The sequence below is a fragment of the Cavia porcellus genome, unplaced genomic scaffold (assembly GCF_034190915.1).
Source record: "Cavia porcellus strain 051 isolate PalLab524CR breed Dunkin Hartley unplaced genomic scaffold, mCavPor4.1 scaffold_12, whole genome shotgun sequence".
NCBI classification, from domain to species: Eukaryota; Metazoa; Chordata; class Mammalia; order Rodentia; family Caviidae; genus Cavia; species Cavia porcellus.
In genome coordinates this window covers 42,384,049-42,407,084 of record NW_026947495.1, presented here as the reverse complement: position 1 = coordinate 42,407,084, position 23,036 = coordinate 42,384,049, and the positions used below count along the sequence as shown (strand labels likewise).

General features: G+C 33.4%; 1 protein-coding gene across 1 annotated transcript in view; it reads right to left on the bottom strand.

The window, feature by feature from the left end:
- Positions 1-6,550: 6,550 nt before the first annotated feature.
- Arl6ip6 (ADP ribosylation factor like GTPase 6 interacting protein 6) overlaps positions 6,551-23,036 on the bottom strand; it is a 35,714-nt gene continuing 19,228 nt past the window's right edge. The window contains exon 4 of the mRNA XM_063259103.1: positions 6,551-7,494. Within this exon, the coding sequence (XP_063115173.1) occupies positions 7,401-7,494 (94 nt within the window). The 3' untranslated portion in view covers positions 6,551-7,400. The remainder of the gene's footprint in view (positions 7,495-23,036) is intronic.

Sequence of the window (23,036 nt, the reverse complement as noted above, 5' to 3'; positions counted from 1 at the left end):
TATTATTTATATGTTTTTGTAGTTTGGTGTTTTTCTAGGAGTTTGTTTTGCTTTGTTTTGTTTTTCCCCCTAATACAGAAAGGATAGGTATACATGTAGAGACTCATGCATGAATAGAACTTCTAAAAAGTTTATGAGAATTGGTAATATAATGCACGATGAACAGATACTTTGAAGAAAAAGAAACACTAAGGTACCCAGAGCTGATTCTGTAGTGTCATGTGAAATCCAGAAATACTATTATTCTTTGTTAGAGTTGATTTTAGTCTGTTTTGTTTTGTTTAATTTCAACATACATAAAGGTATAGACAGCTATTTTGAAGAGAAAGAGACATTATGGCAAGCATTGTTGACTTCCTTATTGTCTGGTCTTGAAGACCTAAAATGCCTCCATCATCTTGTTCTGATCAGTTTTATATTATTTTGTTTTGTATAATTCATTGTATGTGAAGATAATGACAACAATTTGGAAGAAAACAAGAGAAGTGAAGATCTTTGGTGGTCTTGCTTTGAAATCTGTGTCTCTTACAGTGTGATCTCATGATCTATTTTGTTCTGTTTAACTTTACCCTCTTTTAAAAAAAAGAATTCTCGCAAAATAGGAATGTGTTTAGGGTTAAACAATCAAAATGCAAAATACTCACTGGAGTTACATTTGCCTGTCCAATATACACAAACTCACTAAATGCTTCCAAAAAGCTATGCAACCATATAAAGTATAATCATTTCTTGTTGAAAATGCACACCTTCTTCACAGGAACAGTCAAGTCTCATTCACTGTCACACGCAGGACCTTAAGGAATGCCTAGCCTCCCCAGGCCCATAGTAATCCTATCATAATATTCTGTAACCTAGCCATAAGAGTGTACAGTTAACCAATGTCAAAAATTCCATGCACAATAAATGGAGAAACTGAATAAAAATAAATACAAAATTAGTTAAGATATCTGAGATGGGAGAAAAAATATGAAACAATGTTTTTGAAACATTATAAAACTTTAGAATAGCATTTGACTTATTTCATCTAATATCTATTCTGTGTTCCCTTAACTTACAGCAAAATTCTAACAACGGCAGAGGGATTATCTGATAGGATGATCAAACTCTCATTTCTGAGATATAGGTAAAGTTGTAATATTCTACTAACTGAATATTGAATGAAAGTATTATAAGGAAACTTGCAGCCTTTGGGGTTACTCCATTTCTTCCAGCTCATGTTGTATGGCAGTAACTTGATTCCTTCTTGGTGGACTATTAATCACTCTAGTCAACATTTTTACAGCAGTTTTGCCTGTTTGTCCAATTGCATAAAGAATTTAAAATGGCCAAATGTAGTCTCAATTCCCAACTTAATAACTGCATTTTTGTGTAATCACATTATGTAACCTTTTTGTACAGGGGTTGTGCTTTTTTTGTAAATGAAGTTCTTCAGCCAGAAGCAATATTATGTGGGGTACTTAAATAATATAGAAGGTCAGAGTACTTAAATATCAGTGTCGTTGGCAGACCTTGTCAGGTAGAGGAACCTGATACAGAGACAAGTCCTTTCAGGAATAATTCTTATTGAGAAACAGCTCTTCAATTGTAACCCAATTGTCAACTTGACTGGATTAAGAGACTCTTAGCAATGTGACTGGATTGTGAGGGCACTAATTCCACCAATTATTTCATGGCTGAATGGACCCTTAGATTGTGAAGTCTAATTGGAGGAAGTGGATAAAGGGGAACTATATCTGGGCCTAGTCACTGTCTAGTGTTTTCCCCTGTTCTGTGCTTCCCGGACGCCATGAGCTGAGCAGCTCTTCTCCACCATACCTTAAGTTCAATTTCCATCCTGGCAATAGGAAGTGACCAATACATGTATTAAGCCTGTACATTATGGAATATTTAGCAACATACCTGACTTCTGTAAAACAGTTGCCAGTAGCAAACCTACTATTCCCCCGCCATTGTGACAACCAAGAATATCTCCAAACATCAGTGTTTAAATTGTTAAATTTTGTTTCTGGAAGGCAAACAAATGAACCATAGACATTGATGCCGTCTTTGAACTTCATCATCCACAAGTATCCTGGACCAGTACTGATAACATTAAGCAAAAAATATGACATTCCTATACTACCTTATCCTGTCACACTGTCTCTATTCTTTCAGCATGAGTTCATTTGGATAATAAACTGATGTTTAGGGCAAGGATGATTTAGAGATGGTTGCATAATGTTATTAACCAGCCAACAATGTGGGGCGTTAAAACTTCCTGTTCAGAGGTGACAGCAAATGAGCTGAAAGGAAAAATCCACAAAAACTTCTTATTGCCTTCTTGTACAGAAGAAATATGGTATTATGCACATTCATAAATGAACTACTAAATTTGAATGGAACAAACCGATCTCTCACATACTCACCTAGAGGATACCGGATAGCCTGTTAATTGCACTAGAAGGGGTAAGACTGAAGCAGTTTTCTCCCTATTAGTAGACATATTATGGTCTTAGATTTGGTTCCCTTTCCTCTAGCAATATCACCATTTATGGACTTTTAAAATAATTTATATATTATCATGCATCCCCACATTGCTCTGGCCAAATACTTACCTCCCAAAAGTAAGATAATATGCTTAAATTTTTAATTTTGTTGACTTTTATCAGGAACCTTGATTCCAAACGTGAGGACAAACTACTGAAAACTTAGTTCTGAAGACAGATGAAAGACCTTTACAGCAGGTGTCTTGGGGATGTAGTGCATCCCCTCCCCTGACCCCACACAAACAACTGTTATCTGATGCCACTTCTCTCATGTTAATATTACATGGATTCAAGAACTAAAATGTTGACACTCGCTATTCTGGTAACTCCAACGACCCACTCATGTTTTGCTTTCTTTTCACTTTGGACTCTTACCATTTTTAATTTTTGATATATAAGTTCAAAATTAAAAGTGGTTCAAAAAACTAAAAGTTTAAATTGTCACATAATTTGGTTCTGCAATGGATAATCAGGCAAAAAAGATAATTGTCATATAAGTTGGCTCTATTAATCTTTCAAGTTACTAGAGTGAGAGCTAAAAAGATTAGACTGTAGTAGCTTTGCCCCCATAAGCAGACATATTATGGTCTTAGATTAAGAAACAAAAAGGAATATAAAGGAAAAACTGAAGAGAATCTGGGGAATGTTTTACACTACCATGTACCATAGCAAAAGTAAATCAATAAAGGTGTGTCAGAAATATTTTGGCTACTATATCAGTGAAGAAAACAAGTTAGGTAATGGCTAAAGTAAAGATAAAATATTACAGCTGTATAGGGAGACAGGTCTCATGATCAGGTCATTAAGACAGTTAACTTATATGCGGATATTCTTGCTCTATTGGCCTATTGACCATTCTAAGTTTCTCATCTCCTATCCTTCTAAGTATTAAAATTAGTATAATTTATAGAACATACATAAAAGAACACAGAAAATTTAGAAGAGTGGACAAAATTAAAAGACCCTGGCCTTGACAATGCAAGCACTATGATAGCTGTACCTGAGAACACTTTGGTATTTAATATGAAAAGTTGTATGTGTGGAATAGAAATCAGCAAGAACCAGTAATTTTCAGTTGCATAATACCCACTTGCTCATCCCAAATGAATTTTAGATGCTGCCTTCATTTATAGGAGTAAGCATCTAATCTTGGTCAAAACTGCATTCTACAAAACTTAAGCCTAAACAGCAAGGGCGAGAACAAGATTCATTTAAACTCTCATAAGTAGTCTATTCCAATTTCTCAAGTCTCTTTGTTAACAGGTAGGAAAATACAGGGTCAGACACCCATGCTTGTGAGAGAAGTTGCTAAGTCGCTAATGTTCCTTCAGAGAAACTCTGGGGAAAAATATGAGGAACCTCGTTAAACCTGTCAAGGCCACCTAGCTCCTTCTAGGTGACTTGGGAGTAAAATTTGCTCATTATAATACTAAATTCTTTGACCAGAAGCATTCCTGTATTTGATATATGAATATATATGATATATGAAACATGGTCTCAAACCAAATATGCTCAGGCGTGTGCTTGCCTTATGTCCAACGGCAAATCTCTCAATTTTAAGTGCCCCCAGTAAGTCCTTGCTTCTTTTGCCTGATAAGACATTTTGGAAGTTGTTCCGTGTCCTTACCTGCTCCAAATAATAACTTTTTCACTCTTCTATCTCTTGGTTGATCACTGATTTTGCACTCACTAACCAACAGACCCATTCTATTTGGTAAAACTTTGCTTTTCCCTCCTTGACCCTAACACTTTGATTCCTTCACACCAGTTCTGAGTCATTAAATAGCCAAGTAAATTGTTTTCTTAGTCTTTGCTGCTTGCAAAATATGACTCTGATATAATAAAGAAAATAAAAAGAATGGGTAAACATACAGAAAATCTATTTTTAAATGACTTAACTAGAAGTCTTTTGGATCTTTTCAAAGAAAACACTTGTGTACTGGGTAATGTCCCCTCTTTGTTCTCTTTGTTTGTATACTTACATCTTTTCTATTTTCAACCTTTATTTTGGGGAAGGGTGTTACTATTTGCATTCTAAGTTCATTAGTTTTCAATCCCGTTAGTATCTTAGTATCTGTATTTGAAATCTTAAATTACCTTTACAGTGTTTTCCATGTTCTTACAAATTCACTGTTTGCTGTTTTTTGAAACAGGGTCTTACTATCAAGGTCCTACAAATTCTGATGTGTAGTGTTCTCACACTGTTTACATATGAAACTTTATTCTTTCCATTTAATACAAAAATAGAAATACTAAAGTACTATGTAACATTAGTATTGTATTTGAAACTCATATAACTTAAAGACTCCTAACTCAATAACACTTAATTGAATTGGGGAACACAAATAATCAGGGTTGGATTTTTTTTTAGTCCTGAAACATTTTTTTTAAAAAAGTTTATTGGTACATTTTAGATATACACAGTGTAACATTCATCATAAGGAGTTTACACCTGTACATATTCATTTTTTCCCATTCATCTCCTCTCCCTTCAGTCCCTCTTTCCCCTTTATTTTACAAAAGCTGTTTCCATTTTTCCTTCTTCCTTCTCCTCCACTCAATCTCTTATTCCCCTTCTCACTTAAACATTTTCTTCCCATTTCCCAATATCTCTTACACATTTTCGTTATTTCTCATACCAAAGAAACAATGAATATTTACGTGTCTGATTAATCAATTCTTGATGGAAAAATAAGATTAATAACTTGATTTAATGTACTTCAAAGCTCTTCTGAAGTCATAGACCTCAGAAGTCATAGACAACCCTACACTCAATATATTCTCCACAAGTAACTATGATGGTTTGCAAGCCAAACAAAGATGGGATCACCTGATTTGAATTTTACACTAGAGATGGATTCAGACTGCTAGGTAAACTCCCCTTCACTACTACTGCAAATAACAAAAGTCAGTATTAATACAAAGCAGAAGCCAAAAGATAAATATCCTGACTCATGTAACCAAATTTCAAGACTGCCAGAATTACCAATGGGTTCAGGGACCAAAGAAATGCCATTTGCCAACACCTATGCTGGCTTCATTCTCTTCTCCTGAGCTTGGCTAATCATAGTTGCCAGCATTTTCCTGGGCTTATACCTTCCTAGCTTAATCATACCTAATTTCAAATCGTACTAATTCTGGGAAGAGGCTCATTTATGTCTCTGTTTCCTTTGCAATCACTGTAACTAGAGATGAGAAACTGAGTTTAGCCTAGCTTAGATAACTATTTTCAGTCAATCACTTATGTTTATGAAACGTTTATGTTTGAAATCTTAAGTATGGAGAAAAGAGGGCAGTTTTCAAAAAAGGAGTGCTAGTCTAGAAGAAATAATTTCAAAGAAATATCAATCATACACATATAAATACAGACACACACACATTTTAGGGTCTACTGTAATAAACTTTTTAGCCATTAAACTTTACCTAAAAAAAATGTGATAGAGCCTTTTCAATTCAAAGGGAGAAAGAAAGGAGGGCAGAGAGTGAGAATAGATTTACTGTAACAATCACACTAGTGGGAATACACGTAATTGGTATTTAAACACATACACCCATGTTACTCTAAATATTTCAGATAACTTTGAGCCATTAGTCATGAAAAATAAATATTTCAGCATTAAAAAAGGTAGACTTTTATAACCCTGGTTTACTTAACAACAACATTCAGAGAGAGAGAATGTACTATACTGACAGATTTCCACCTAGCCTGGATAAACAGTTTGGTTACCCAATAGTTTCCTAGTTTTTCTATAACCAGAGAAAATAGTGTAGATCATCAATCTTTCTAAACCTGAGGTGACTTTCTAAACCCTTAAGGTATTTAGTAAGAAAAGGGAAAAATTAACATTTAAATACTACGCAAAAAAACCCTCCTAAAACCCCTAATATCACAACTATAGAAAAACATTTAAATAGAAGTTATAAAACTAAGTATATGTAAGTTTTATCATATAATCATATAGTATCAAAATACCTCTTTTACTTTGATGACTAAGTTGTTGAAACTAAAAAATGATTTCAAAACATTCTTACACATTAAAAACATCAGGTTTCATTTATTCAAAACAAAATAAATTGAAGTAACCATATGTACATCAAGATAAATATTTAAAATTATGAAAAATAGTAAACAACCGTGAATTTCTCAGTATCTTAATGACATAACTTATCTTTTTCAGCTATTTCTGTTAAAAAACCAATTTGACTTTAAACTTATGTCAATGTTTTTTGCTTAAAAAAAAAGACAAAATACTTGGAAAAAATGGCAGGGATCAGGTTTGCACCAGTTAAGAAACATTTACAATCATCTAATGTCATAATTTTAAAAACATATAAATTCAATATATAGGAAAATATGTTAAAAAAACATAAAGAACTATGCCCCATATAAAATGTAAATGTACCTTCTATTGAGTATATAGGTATAAAACTATTCTGACTTAAAAGTAGACTTTATAAAATAGTCGTAGTTATTTTCCTAATAAAATGTCTAAATAAGATTATTTATACCCCAAACAATATCAAGATTTCTTAGCAAAAGTGTAGCATATACATGGAAAGACATTGTCTTATATTTGTTTCCAAGTCTGATTTGTCTCCCAGTTTGATTTAAAACATTTTCAATAAATTATAAGATCTAGACACAAAAAGATGCGATCACATCTTAAAATTTTTAACGTCCATGAAATTTAATACTTAAGATATTTCCAAATTTAAACTCTAGAATGATGCTTCAAAGATCCTCCATAACGATGATTATGACATTTTTTGAACCACATCATGGTTTCTTCTTAGTTTTCTGAATAAGCAACTAAGTTATTTTCTGTTATTGCAAAACAGTCATGACTTTTGCCAACAATACTGTTCCAGTGCAGGTTACATGAGGCACCATGCCACAGTAAGAGCAGCTACAATGCCATTCAAAATGGCCATGCTATAGCCCATGTGGAAAGAATGTCCAGTCAGTTTCCTAGAGAAAAAGGAAAAACACAAATCAAAAAGAGAACACATAATTTAACATAAGAGAAATATCAAATTTAATGAAAGTATTTTACACTTTGGAATGTTTCCCACATTTTTACACATTAATACCCAAGTTAAAGAAATTGAATGTTTTGTAGGATTAGTAGGTAACAGATTTTAAGGTCTCTTTCAAAACTTTTAACAGTGAAAGAAAAACACTGAATTAACCCATATACTTATTAATGTATTTCCTAGTCACTTTGTGCAACCATAAAAAATGATTAATTTTCAAAAAATTTAATCAACATTAATAACACTCTCCCTGCTTTGAGCACTTATTTCATTATTCTTGTCACCTTCTAAAACAATTCTGGCAGTCTTTTTTTGTCTTTAATTGTGCTGTTGTGGTTGCCTCAATGTCCAGAATCAGTTCAACAGTTTTACCTTTCAGTCATTTTAATTTTGGGAAAATAACAGAAATTACACAGCACGAATCTAGCAAACAAGGTGATGAAGACATACTATAATGCTTTTATTTTAAAGAAATTCCTATAAATATTTGATCAAAAAGGAGTGGTTAAAAATATAGTGAACACTTAAATTTAAAAAATTGTATTGCAGTAAGATACATTGCCATTAATCTCCTTCAAAACACTTCTTTTGCCCACTGTTCTTGGCAATGTCTTCTGTTACGTTATTAAAAATGTAAACATTCACCATATTTTTCCATCACCAAATGTAATTCTAAGGTATGAACTTTGTTACATTATAAACATATTTTTGCATTAATTAGCATTGTGTTTTCATGTTTTTTTATTCTTACTTAGTACTTAAAAATCCATAGTTCAAGCATTTATCCTGTTTGTATCACTGTTGGGTAACACAAAGAAACTTTTTCTTTGAGCATATTCTATTCTAAACATTTCAGTTCTCAACCTGATAGATTATTTAACTAAAGTGGTTTTTAATGATTTCCTAACAATCGGCTAAGAGGCATCTCTTATTTATGATTGCTCTGAGTGCCAACCAGCTAAGAACTTTATGTGCACAGATTTTCCCTGACATTTGTTTATAACAATTTAACAGTTTTCCCACTAACCATATTGCAATAATGCGTTTTTCCTTATTCTAATAAGGGTAAGACATACTAAATAGAAAAAAAAAAAAGGTACATCCAACTGGTATCAGTAGGTGTTACCAAATTACAAATTCCTCTCTTCACTACAGCATACCAAATTGAGGGTGTGTGTAAAAATGCACTGTGAATCAAAATGAATGTGTATATATATCAACTTTAAAAACTTAAGTGAAGTTTCTTAGAATAATCTGAGAATATTATACATTGTAAAGTTGTCAATTTTCATTGAAATCTCAGAAGTACCTCAGTAGCACTGTTTTGAGAATGAAACTGACATTATGATACTACGTATTATGTAATAATGTGTAAAAGACAAATTCAAATCACAGCATAAAAACAAAATAATACTTACAAATTGATATAGACACTGGAATAAACTACTACATCCATAAAGATTTATGTTATGTACGAAGAGACAATTTCTTAATGGTAAACCCAATTTATATCCATAAAGCAAAATGACTAATTTCTTTGTACCACTCCCATATAATAAAGTCTAACTGGGAAAAGCACACAGAAAATAAAAATTCACATTGACAGTAAGTAAAATTATAGCATTAGTTATTACTAATACTACCAACCCATAAAAGTGAGTGAATAATACCTGGTCCCACTAAGCTGATTTGATTTTTCTTGTTGTACCATCTGAATTTCCAATCTAGACTACAAAACTGAATAAGGATAACAAACAAAACAAGTCTCAAAGCCTCATAGCAATATAATGGAAATAATTAATTTTGAAGACCTTCCATTTTATTTCAAAATCTTTAAAGAGTTCTGAAGTGGGCATAAAGATCTTTTGAAAATGGTACTATTGTTTTTGGAGATACTGGTACAATGACTATTTTTATACAGGATCTGATGTAGAAATTCAACTTACAATGACATTTTTTTTAGAACTACTGACATTCTCTCCATACAGCTAAACATTCTGTATAGATTAATTTTTTTAAACCATCATTTTGATAAAAATGCTTTTGTGTTAACTGGATAAAAATATGTAAGCAAAGTAAACAATATTGCTAACAAGGATAAGTTTGACCTAGGTTTTTCAAGGCACGGCAAAGGTTGCCAGACAAAAAAGGGGAAAAGAACAATCCCCTTCCTGAATTTCTATGATTATTGCATTCTGCAGAGACAAAATAAGTAAAACATTTCAAAAAGCTTACATAGTTGTGTACAGTTTTTTCCTATTTAGAAAACCGATTAACTGTTGGAGCCACTGAAGATTGAGTTAACATGCAGGGGTGTGGCATGGCCTGGACATAGCTGGACCTAGATCAAGGAGACACCTCAGGGGGCAGAGACTTTTTCCCAGATAATGCTCCTTAATTATCATTGTTGTTTGGAGGGGCCCTTGACCCCCTCCCAAGGTCCTGCTCAGGTTTCCTGCATTTCCACTCTAACCCCTTCCTTGTTTGAATACTAAATATGGGCTGCCCAGAGACCAAAGTTAGGAGCTCTGCAGAGGGTTTTGGTCTTCCTGGAGCCCTAAAGATCATATTACTCATCTCATTCATATGGGCCTTTGCCATGCACTTGCTTGGCAGATTTGGGATCTTGACACAGGCCCTCAAAATCAACATTATCGGCACTTAAACTGGGAATATAATTGCATAAGTATTTTAGTCCCATAGTCAAAGAAACCCAGTGATATAATGAAAATAAGTGAATTGCTTAACTTACTAATTTGAAACTTTAAGACTCAACAGTTAATTGGACCACAAAAATAACAAGCAGAAAGGTTAAGAGAATTCAACAATGAAAACAAAATGGTTCTGAAACAAAAGTTAGGATCCTAAAAATGGATTGTATTAGTCTTACATAAAGTTGCTGCAATACATTTCTGAAACCAAAATGAAAATAATATGAAACATTGCTCAATACAATTGAAATACTAGAAATACACTTACAAGGAAAGACTCATTACAGTGGAATTACTTCCATATCTTAGAAGATGAATTGTACAAAAAGTACTATTATGTTGTTCTAGTTCCAAAGACTTCCTTTCTAATAATAAAGAAACATGATGAAGTGCTTATGTGCTGCTTATTTGTGGTTCAGTTCAAGGTCTACAGCTAGAGAGGGGTTTGAATGTCAGCAATGAGCAAGGAGTATGGAAACAGAAAAACTGTTTGATCTTTCTGACCTTCCATTCCTTCTTTTACACAATGGAAATACAAACAGAACACAGAGTACAGAGTTGTTGTGAGGATTAAGGATTAAGTATCTAGCACACAGGAAATGACAGGAAGTATTAGCTACATAGAAAACAAAGCTTAGTTACAGAAGAGATTTTAAAATATTCTTGGTTAACCACTTTATCTCTTTTAAGCCAAAACCTAAACCTAAACCACCTCAAACTAAAAAATCAGTATCACTGTACAAATAAATTTGGGAACTTGAAGAAACAAACAGAAGTGTGTACATGCAAATACACGTGCTTTTGTTTGACATGTCCCTCATTCTACTTGTTCGTAATCACTTCTACTTTATAGTTTTCCAGAAAATCTATACTTCTTTTACTTATATTCAGATTTTATACACTGGAAATTTCTAGTAATCAATTTTAGTATTTAATTCTAACTTGTAAAGTGACTATCACATAAAAGAAATATATCTTACTTATCTTCATTTTTTGGGGAATAGAATACATTTGAAATATAAGATTCAAATAAATTCAATGATTCCTTGAGTTCAATTTAAGAGACTACACTCTTATTTTTGGATCACAAACTAACAAATAAGCAACTGCCAAAAACTCCAGATAATTTCTTGATTGTTTTTATATGGACGTTGGTTGATCTGAACGGAACCTTTGTATCAGTCACAAATACTAGACACTATTCTTTTGGGATCTTCACTTCTATGCCATATTTCTTCATACATTTCTTTCCCCTCACATGTAGTATCACATGAGATGGTTTGATGACAGGATTCTTATAATTTAATACAGTAACTTCAATGCCAACTGATTTTGTTTTAAGATACAAACATAATTAGAAATTATAGTTATTGGCTGGGGATTTATCTCAGTGGCATAAGCACCTGCCTGGCAAGTACAAGGATATAAGTTCAATCGCAGGAACCACAAAAAAAGAAAGAAAGAAAGAAATTATAGTTATTTAAAATCAGAAGTATCTAAACCAAGAATTTAGAAGAAAGATTTCTAAGAAAACTTTTAAATTATAGTAGACCTTCCATATCTGTAGGTTTCACAACTATAAATTCAAGCAACCTTGAATCAAAAATATTTAGGAAAAAATTGCATCTACAACGTGTAGACTTTTTTGTCCTTAATCCATAAATTTAGCACACCAGTATTTTACATAGTAGTTATACTGTATAAGATATTAAAAGGTAGAGATGAAAATATACAGAAAGATGTACACAGGCTTTGTGCAAAAATATGGCACTTTACATAAGGGACTTTAAGATCTACAGATTTTGGTATATTTAAGGGAGGAGTTGAACAGTCTTGGAACCAATTCCCTCTGGATACTAAGGTATAACTGTAGTTAAAAATATTCATTTGTTTTAGAAATAGAAAACTATATAAATTATTTTGTATATTTAGCTCTAAAAGCTACTTACTAGAAATTGTTGGAGATGAAGTTGTATATATCCCAATGATCTTTTTCCATGTTAACATAGGTTAGGATTTCAGTGAATGAATCGGATTTAACATGTCTCTCAAAAGTAAAAAACTAGGTATCATTCATTTATCCTTTACTTTTTATTCTGAAGTCCTTTATAACTTTCTCAGTTCCTTTTAATTCCCTGAGATTTACGGCATATATAAGAGGTAGAAAAATGAGTAAGAATCAGTAGTGCCCTTCAAGGTAACAGAATTAGTGACAGTGTGCTGTGTTTAAAGTTTGGTAGCCAGCATTAATGAAACGTAAGTTTTTAAAAACAAGGTCTCACTTTGTAGTTCAGAATGGTCTTGAACTATGTAGCCTCTGCTGGCCTCAAACTTGTGTTGCTCGTCCAGTCCAACCTCCTGGGGTGATAGGATTACAGTTATATGCCATTATACCACACTCAATAAGAGAACAGATGTCAGCTATTACTGTTGGTCCTTGACTGGCTAGGGCTACAGAGAAAGGGGAAACAGAGGGCAATATGCAGTTTCATACTTGAATTACTGGCTGCATGAAATCTCATTCATGAGCCATAACAGGAAACTCGATAATACAGAAGTAAAATCAATTAAGTTAATTTTGGATATGCTAAACTGAAAATACCTGTAGGACACTGAAGTAAATCTGGAAGCAAAGGAGTTCTTCTCATGAGAGGGCCCAATATGATCTACTAGGAAGAAAAGGAGGAAGTAGTAAGGTAAAAGTTACAACACAACAGATAGGAAAATGAAGATTAAATTTCATAATTGAGAGGTTTACAGGAATTCAAGGAGGAAAAAAAAATTTGTGTACGAGTGGGTGACTGCAGACATGTTGCAGCAGCAACTGCTGTTTCTAGGGGGAAGACTATCTCTCCTTTAATCTTCCACAACAGTTTGATATGAAAGGAAAGAGAGCAAGTCATGACTTTTCTCCCTTAAGAGCACAGAAGAAACCTGAATATTTGAAAAGTATGCTAACAAGAACTGGAGACAAAGAAATGAAGTCATAAGAAAGTGGGAATTGGAGAAGAGGGAATAAGATGGATGAGGAGCATAGGAAATAAGATCAAATTTACAAAGGCAGAAAGATACCTTTGAGATAAAAGAATTTAGTAGATGGATGGATGGGTACATAAGGTAAATCTGTAATTGGCAGAAGGTAGAAGTAAAAAGTAGAAAGTGAAGAAAATTCTTTCATAGTGACTTAATGAACTAGGAAATGCAAATGCAATCCATAGTCAATGTGATGAAAATTTTGAATGGCCACAAAAACAAGAGACAAAGGAATATGGCTGGATTGATGAATATACATTAGCTGTGATTCTAGCTCAAACTCTGAAGCTGTGAACTCTAGTTTTATGGAACATAAGCCTTAGGATATTTTAAAATAAATTTGTGATTTTCTATTTTAATCTGCCGCTAGCTTTATTCTATGGTCCTACCTCCTATCTGAACTGTCTTTTGCTGTCTTTATAAACATCCAATTTTACTTTCTTAATAGGTACTTGATACTTCTTACTTTATACAAAGCCTGGTAACAGGAAGCTAACTTTTCTTAAAAGTTCATAACTGGTACAATATTTAGTGTACTTACTTTGGTTTTCCAACTCTTAAATTTGAAATAAAATTATCTCCTTGCCACTAATTTATATCACTTCTTTTTAGCCCTGGAAAACACTTCCCAGAATTAACAATGAAGGAGCTTATTGTAGACTCACAATCTAAAACCAGTAGTAGGTTAAATAAATATAATGGGTTTATAAATGTCATGTTTACTTTGTTAAAGTTGTAAGCTTTCCTGTTTCTTCTTATGGATAAGGCTATATCATTTTATTCATTAAAGCTCAAAAACATTAAGTGATCAAGTGTAAAGTAGAGCAGTTGTTTTTTGATATTAAAAATCGGATGTCTCTCACTCTTAAGACTGTAACAAGTTAGAAATCACACTGAACAAAATGAGCACCCTTTTGTCCCTTGACTGGTATACCAATCTTTTTTTTTTTTACTAAAAATTAGAAATTATAACAATTATCTAATTTCAGAGCAGTGTACTAAAGAAGGTGTTACAAACGAAAGTCACTTATCTTACACCTGTTTCTACAACTAAATTTCTATTGGAATACTCATTTTTCCTTTACAGACTTGTTTATGGCAGCTCTGGTGTTACAATGGCAATGCTGAATAACTGTGGCCAAAATCACATGATCCACAAAGGTAGAAATATCCACCTCATCTTTAACAGGAAAAATTTGCTAATTTCTTCTAAAAACTTCCTTTCTATTCAAACTGTCTGCAGAGGAGAGACTGTTGGCATCACTTGAGAATTTCCTAAAAATTTAGTTTTAGACTTCAGCCTAGACTTATTAAATCAGAATCTGTAACTTCAGCTATTCTGATGAATTTAAAAGCCTCACAGTAAATAACAATATTCAATATTTAGAAATATTTAAATTAGCAGAACATACAAATCTACCTAAAAGCTTCAAAGTTCCTGTAGGTTTAACCACAAAATATAAACTGAACAAATATAAAACTTATTGTACTGCATCACTTTGTTACTAAACAGTAGCTGTTAGGATTTCTTAAGTTTTATATTGTTGGTAACTAAATTAAGAGGTCAAGCAAGAGACTAAGGAAATTTTTTTCCCGTCTTTCTCATGTAGATGTTATGTGTGAACTACATCTGTCATGCTTCATACGACTATACATATATAGACATTACTAGAACAGTGGTTGTTTTGTGTATATATTTTTGTATTTAATAGATGTCTACAGTGTTTCACCCCACAACATCAGAGTATACATTCTTCTTAGCTGCACATGGACGTTTTATAAAACACATCACATACTAGCTTATAGAACATTAAGTAAAGGCAAAAGAATTCAAAATACCCCATGCACATTATCAGACCATAGAGCTATAAAATAGGCAATCAATGGCAAAAGAATCGCAAGAATTTCAAAAACACACAGAAATTAAATAACACCCTCAGAACAACCAATGGATCACAGGTGAAATTAAAGAAGAAATTAGACAGTTTTTACAATTAAATGATGATGCCAATAACACATACCAGGCCTTGGGGACAAAATGAAAACAGTTCTATGAGAGACCTATGAGAGTGGTGTATTCCCATATTACAAAACTGAACTAAGCTCAAATAAACAACCTAATACACCTTAAACTTCTAGAAAAAGAGCAAGTCAGCCAAAGCTCATACAAGGGAGGACATTATAAAGATTTAAGCAGAAATTAATGCAATGGCAACTAAGAAAACAATACAAAGAATCAATGAATGAAAAAGTTCATTCTTTGAAAGCTTAAATAAAATGGATCAACCCTTGGCTCACCTTATTAAAAAAAGGAAAGACTCAAATTTACACAAATAGGAATAAAAGGGGTGAAATCACAATAGATCCTATAGAAATCCAGAAGATCATCAATATCTACTTTGAGAAACTGTATTCTAATAAGGAAATTCCAGAAGAAATGGACAGATTCCTAGGTACATATGAACTACCAAAACTGAATCAAAAGATATAAAAATTCCAAATAAACCAGTATAAGTCAATGGATTTGAAGAAAAACTAACCAAAAAAAAAAAAAAAAAAATTTAGGCCTTGATGGATTCACTGTTGAATGCTACAAGAAATCAAGAAGACCTAATGTTGCTACTTCTCCAACTTTTTCATGAAAGGGAAGCAATACTCCCAAATTCATTCCTGGAAGCAAACATTATACTGATATCAAAACCAGAGAAGGATCCAAACAAACAAAAAATAAAACAAAACTCTATGCCTCATCCATTGCATTCCAGAAGGTGGGCCAACTGGAAGAGTGCAAGACCAACAGGAATCCTAAGACCCAGGACAATAGCCCAGCACACAGATACCTCTGGAGGGTGAAGCAATCAGTGAGGCCAGTAATGTAGAAGCATCTAAACCAGCAGTGAGGAGACAGTAGTTGGGATTCTGCACAACTCAGACAAAAGACCAGCCTCTTCCCTCATATCCAGAGGCCTAGATCAGGTCTATACCCAGCACATTCTGGGATGCAACAGGGACATTTTCATAGAATTTTAAACACCAAAGAGAAAAAACTGAACGTAGACCAGCCTGTGAGTCCGACAGCAATCATCAGAGACTGGTAGCTAGTGCTGGTGGGGAGCACCAACTAGCCAAGCTCCCACACACTTGCAGCTATTAGGGGTGCTTCAGTGTAGCTGCTTATGTCTGCAAAACCCAGCCCTGCACTCCACCACCCTGGGAAACTAGGAAAGGAGAAACTCAGATGCTTGACCCATTACCCTACATTGTGGATGGGCAACAAACATTTGGAAGCACGTGGGACACCACAATTGGCTCATCCAGAGGAACCCAGAAAATTGACAAGAGGAAGAAGCAAAAGGCAATCTCAGACCTCCAGCCCACACAGAACAAGTGTAGGAGACACAGAAACAGAAGAAATTAGAAATCGCACACCTGAAATCTCTGAAAGGATGGCAACCAAAGTAAAGAAAACAACATCATGAAGCTGTAAAGTAATTAGATCACAAATAACTAAAGTAAACGAACAAATGACAAATATAATGAAAGAAATGCTGAACATATCTAAAGACATAGGTAAGACTTCTTTACACAAATAGAAAACTTCCCAAACATGGGAAAAGGACCTGACATATATATAAGTGGCCTATTACAGAACTCCAACTAGTCGTAACGAAAATAAAACTAAACCAAGACATTTAATAACCAGGATCCCAGAAATTCAGCACAAGACCTAAATGAAAACTTCCAACCCACACTGATGTACCATGCAAAACTCTTTCAAAATTAATGGAGAAATAAACTATGTTCAATGATAATTGAAGGAATACATGACCACCAAACCAACCCTACAAAGAGCACTGAAGGATATTCTAGAGACAGATAAAAGATAACCATGGTTCCAGGAACAGCAGCAGAGGGCTATCACCAAATAGGGCAGGCAAGTGAGTAAGAGGGGAGAAGTGGGGGCCAATGGCAGGAGGATAGTATGGTAAGGGAGCCAGTGCATGTCATTGTAACCATTAATCTAGATGGCCTCAATTTACAAATAAAAAGAAATATAGGCAGAGTGCATAGGAAACAGGATCCATCAATATCCTGTATACAAGACACATATGACTCAAAAGAAAATTCATGCACTGACGGGCAGAGGAGGCAAGACAATGCTCCACGTGACAGAGAATTAGAAAAAAGCAGGGGTAGCTTATCCATCAACTGTGGAATGGATAAGAAAGACATTTTATACAATGAAAAGCTACTCAGCTATAAAGGATAACCTCCAGGATCTTGTAGATAAATAGATACAACTTAAGATCATGAGTGAAATGCTTTGGACTCACATGGGTGAACATCATGTTCAAAATGATATTGTGAAGGTGAAAGGAAGGGAATGTCTAAAAAGGAAAGGTAGTAGCTACTGTTAATTTCCTATTACTTTTTTTGAAGTCATGTATCATTTTCATTGTTTTGTTTTGTTTTGTTTTGTGAGATTCTATTATGTCTGACGGTATAGGCAGCCAGTTTGAAGATAACATTATGGTAGCCACCGTTGATTTCCTACTATCTTGAAGTCCTGAATCACTTTCATTGTTTTGTTTGGATAGGTTCTGTTGTGTTTTGTTTGATTTTATTATGACCCTATTATCTTGTTTAGTCCTATACTGCTCTTATTGTTTTGTTTGGCTTTATTCGGTTTGGTTTCTTTTTTAAAAAAAATTAAAGTAAACACACAGTCCCAAGAATCAAACCTCAGCCACTTTATCTTTGATGAAGGCACCAAACACCTTCATTGGAAGAAAGATAGCCTCTTTAATAAATGGTGTAGAAAAACTAGCTTTCCACATGCTGAAGATTAAAACTAGATCTCTATCTTTCACCATGTACTACACTAAAATCAAAATAGATGAAAGATCTAATTAAAAAAGAAATACTAAATCTGCTGGAACATAAGTGTTTTTTTGTTTTATCTTTTTGAGACAGGGTTTTGCCATGGAGTTCAGGCTGGCCTTGAACTCATTTTGTAGCTCAGGCTGGCCTTGAACTCAGCAATCCTCTTCTCTGCCTCCTGAGTGCTGAGGTTACAGGCATGCACCATGCCTGGCTGAACAGGCAGAGCTCTTCAAAAGGACTAATATTTAGAATATATAAAAAACAAACAAAAAACCCCACACCCCTCAATTTAAAGACCTAATTTTAAAAAATGGGCATTTGAAAAGGACACTTATCTGATGAACAAACACATATATGAAAAAAGTTCAACATCACTGGTTAATCCAGAGATGCAAATTAAAACAATGCTAAGATTCCATCTCATTCCAGAACGAATGGCTACCATCAGGAAATCAACCAGTATCAAACACTGAAAGGACTGTGGGAGAAAAAGGAACTTTTTTTCCCACGGTGTCTAGGAGTATAGATTAGTGTAACCACTGTGGAAATTAGTGTGAAGATTTCTCAAAAAACTAAAAGCAGAGACTGCATTCAACCCAGCCATTCCCTTCTGTGGTATCTTTCCCCAAAATTAAAAGCACCACACCATAGTAACATATGCACACCTCGTTTAGAGCAGCAGTTTGTAATGGCTGAATCTTGGAAATAGTCAAAAGCTTATCAATTGATGAATGAATAAAGATATAGCTTTTTAATACAAGATAGTACCCCTCTACCATAAAGAATAAACTTGAGACATTTCTAGCTAAATGGATGCACCTTGAGATCATTCTCTTAAGTGAAATAAATCAGACATACATGCTTATATACTGCATTGTTTCTGTGGTATGAGAAACTGAAAGTGTAAATAAGAACCAAAAAGTATAATAGATGCTGGAAAATGTGAAGGAAATGTTTAAATGAGAAGAGGAACAAGGGAGGGATGGGGTGGGGGAGGAAGGGACAAGAAAAAAATATAAGAAAAACATAAAAACAAAGCATATGTAAGTAAGAAGAGGAAAGGAGCTGAAGGGAGAGGGCAAGGGAATGGGAAAAAAAGAAGCTGTAAAATGTATCATGTACAGGTACAAATTCCTATGATTAATGTTATTGTGACGTATATCTAAAATGTACCAATGAAATTTTTAAAAACAAAAAAGGTTTTAAAAAATAAATTATATTTTAAGAAAAGGCAATCTACAGAAGACTATAGTCAGACTTTCAGCTTGAAAGATCTTTAAAGGAAGCTAAGCTTAAGGATCTGAGCCATAAGACTCATCTACTATTTTCCTAGTAAACTTATACAAGATGCTAAATTACTCACTTGCTCAAAAGAGCTCTGCTAGTATGTGGACTAGGATGGATTTGGAATCCAACTCCTCTAACTTCAAAACCGTTTCTAATAGAATGCCTCTCTTCGTTTATAGACATTACTGACCATACAGAACATGTTCCAAGTACAAAATTAGTCAATGCTATCTCTCAGGTAATTTTTATTAGTGCTGTTAAGTGTGGACACCTGTGCCTTTTCAGTAGTTCACAAATAACACATGGTAAATTGCATGAGCAAGCACAATGGCAAACAGGTGCAAATACTAGCTGGTGAACATTACATAAGCAAAACACAAAGATAGTTAATACAATTTATTTGACGATTTTGATGCATATATGTATTTCTCTGCTCAAAACAGTAATGGAATATAAAAACAAAGATGTATTTTACCCCCTTATTTTCAAAAGATATAGTATATGGTACAATTAATATAGTCATTAGTACAGGACTGCAAATGATTGCTCCCACAGTATGTAGCTAGTGAAACTTCATGATACTCAGTTGTCAAAGCCATGAACTATCTCTGAACTTCCACAATGCATGATCAACCACTTTTGTGAGTAGCTTTTCTCTTTTACTGCAATTAGCCATCTGACATATATTTGATTAGTTCATGGCAATAAAAAATCTCAATTCACCAAAGAGGCAGAACTCCAAAATCTGTATGAAGGAGCAATAGAGTCAATTTATTTTGCTCAGGATGCTTGGAAAAGAAACTTCTAATTTAAACACTAAATTACTCACTTCTCTTGACCTTCAAGGCTTCTATTACTGCTCAGCATGAACCTACATTTTTCTAATATGCTTTTACCATTTTTCTTTTCTTAACCTCTAACGTGAAGAGTAAGTTAGAGAAAATTCAAATAAAAAAGTACAGTTGTAGAGAACAAGGATATTATTATAACAGTTGTATCTATCCTAAATCCCAAATTTTCTATAAAATTCACATAACATTCTACTCTTTGTTGTTGCTCCCTATAATAGTTAAAACAAAAATAAACTCACACAAAAATGTCATGAAAATTCAAGTATCTTTAGCATCTAATTACATGTTTTACTCAAGAAATAACACATGTAAATTAAGAAGACCACATGTATTAGGCTATAAAAGTTACCAAAAACCAAAACTAAAAATCAATTTTTAAAATTGTTTTTTTCTTTTAATCAATATCCACACTGTAAAAAGTCATTAAACTATACATACAATTATGCTCAGTTAAGTAATTCTTTCAAAATAATTCATTCTATACCTCAAAAAGATTTATGTTCAGTTAAGATGAGAAGTCTTTTAGAACAAAAGACAATAGAGAATTGATGAAAAAATGAGACATTCTCCAAAATCTACAATGGTATCTCTGAAAGAAGTATTATTTCTGTATCACTTTTCAAATAAAGTAAAAAATAAAAATCTGTTTCTCAGTAACATGTTTAATACTCTAAGCTTTGGATACAAACACGGAACTCACCAGAAATCATACACTTCAAACCTTTGATTAGCTTATGCTTGAAATTTCTAGCAGCACTCAATTTCTGTAACAGTCCATCCTTTAATTACAGATTTTTCCTCCTTGAAAATAAGTCTTTTCAAGTATCTCCAGCATAAAAATTTTATCTTATTGACATAAACTTCCTTGCCTTAGTAACTCTCTTCACTATTAATTTCAGCTAATACCGAGGAAATTACTAGATGTTAAGGAATGCTTGCCACCTTACAATGCAAATTAACTGTGAATTTAAAATGAGTTAAATGGACAGGGGTTATAGTTCAGCAACACAGAGCCTGCACAGAAAAGCACAAAGTGCTGAGTTTAATTTCCAGTACCACAAAAGAAAAAAAAAAATTAAATCAATTTTAAATAACAAAAATGCCTTAATTTGTAATTCTCATTAATTTTAGGTTTATATCTATAAAATTCATGTCATAGCATAAAGGTTACAGGAGTGAAAGCTGTTAAAATTTATCTTTTTCATGTTAGCAGGAATTAAGACTTTCATAACTACTACTGAGTTCAGTACAATATTCTTAGCGTCAAGACGCTTGGCTCTTAATCTCTGACTACTCAAGAGTACATGAAGATAAATTTATTAACTTCATAATTTTTCATTAGTACTTTGAATAAGTATTTTGACAATTATAAAACTAAGCTTTCTATACTGTGATTTTTCCTAGAGTCATCACTTATCATTTTTCCACCAAAATTAATGCTGGACTACAGAGAACTATTTCTATCATAGATAGGACTTTTAATTGAATGGCTTATTTTCTAGCACATGAAATAACTTTAAACATGCAGCTACAGCATTTCAGCACTAGATGGGGCTTGTACACAGGTAATGTGAAATGTGTCCAGCCAGAAGCAGACTTAGCTGGTTGCCGGGAGAAAAATGAAGAGGACAAATATAGTGAGATGTTAAGAACACACTCTTTAATTGGCTTTAGTAACATTACAGAAGCAAAGCTGCCACAAAGCAAAAGTTGAGGATGTTTGTTAATTACCAATTAATTATCAAGACAATAATTAGTGAAATTCATTTCATATTCACAGGAGGGGTTTGGTTAGTACAGCAAACAAAAACAAAGTCAACTGCTACCTCTATTAATTACAAACAATTTGACTTTATGGAAGTTGCTTAAACTCCTGGAACTTTTTTTCATGTATTTAAAAAAAAAAAGACAGGATTAGACTAATGAAATACCTGTGAGTGGTTTGGGAGGGTCCTGGTTTCCCCATCTTTTTTTTTCTTTTTAAGACAAGGTCTCACTATATTGCTAAATTGCCCAAACTGGGTTCAAACTTTTAATCTACTTACCTCAGCCTCTTAGAGCAGTGGGCTTACAGACCTGTACCACCTCACCTATTCCTTATCATCTTTAGCAGGAACCTCTGAACACATCTCTAGCCCAATGTGTATCTTGTATCTAACTTCAGGAGGACTTAACAGGTCTGGTCCTGCCACTAGTGTATTCTAGAGTGAACCCCAAGATTACATTGAGGTTTGCATTCTCTTTGTATTCATCATTTTTACATGGGTGGGTGACAATACATGGACATATTTAATGTCTAGAAACTAATTTCAGCAGAAAATTGCAATGTGCAATAATGCATACATTGTTATATTTGCCTGTTTGAAATCAATGACAAAACTTAACAAATGAGGAGGGAAAATTAAAGTTATTAAACCAGAGATCTTAAGCAGGTAATATTGGAACAACAACCAAAAAACAACACACTATAACTTAATGAGAAAGAATATTTAAACACTCTGTGTAGAATTTAACCTTTCTCTGCCTTTTGATCTTTAACACTGCAAACAGATACTCTTTAACACTAAGACAAAGCTCTCTAAATAATTTAGAGGTATATTACACCAAATATACAAAGACAATGATCACTTATCAAGACATTTATGTATTTGACACTACCATTTATCATTTTAATTCAGCAAAACCATCTTGAAAAATTATTCCGCTGAAGC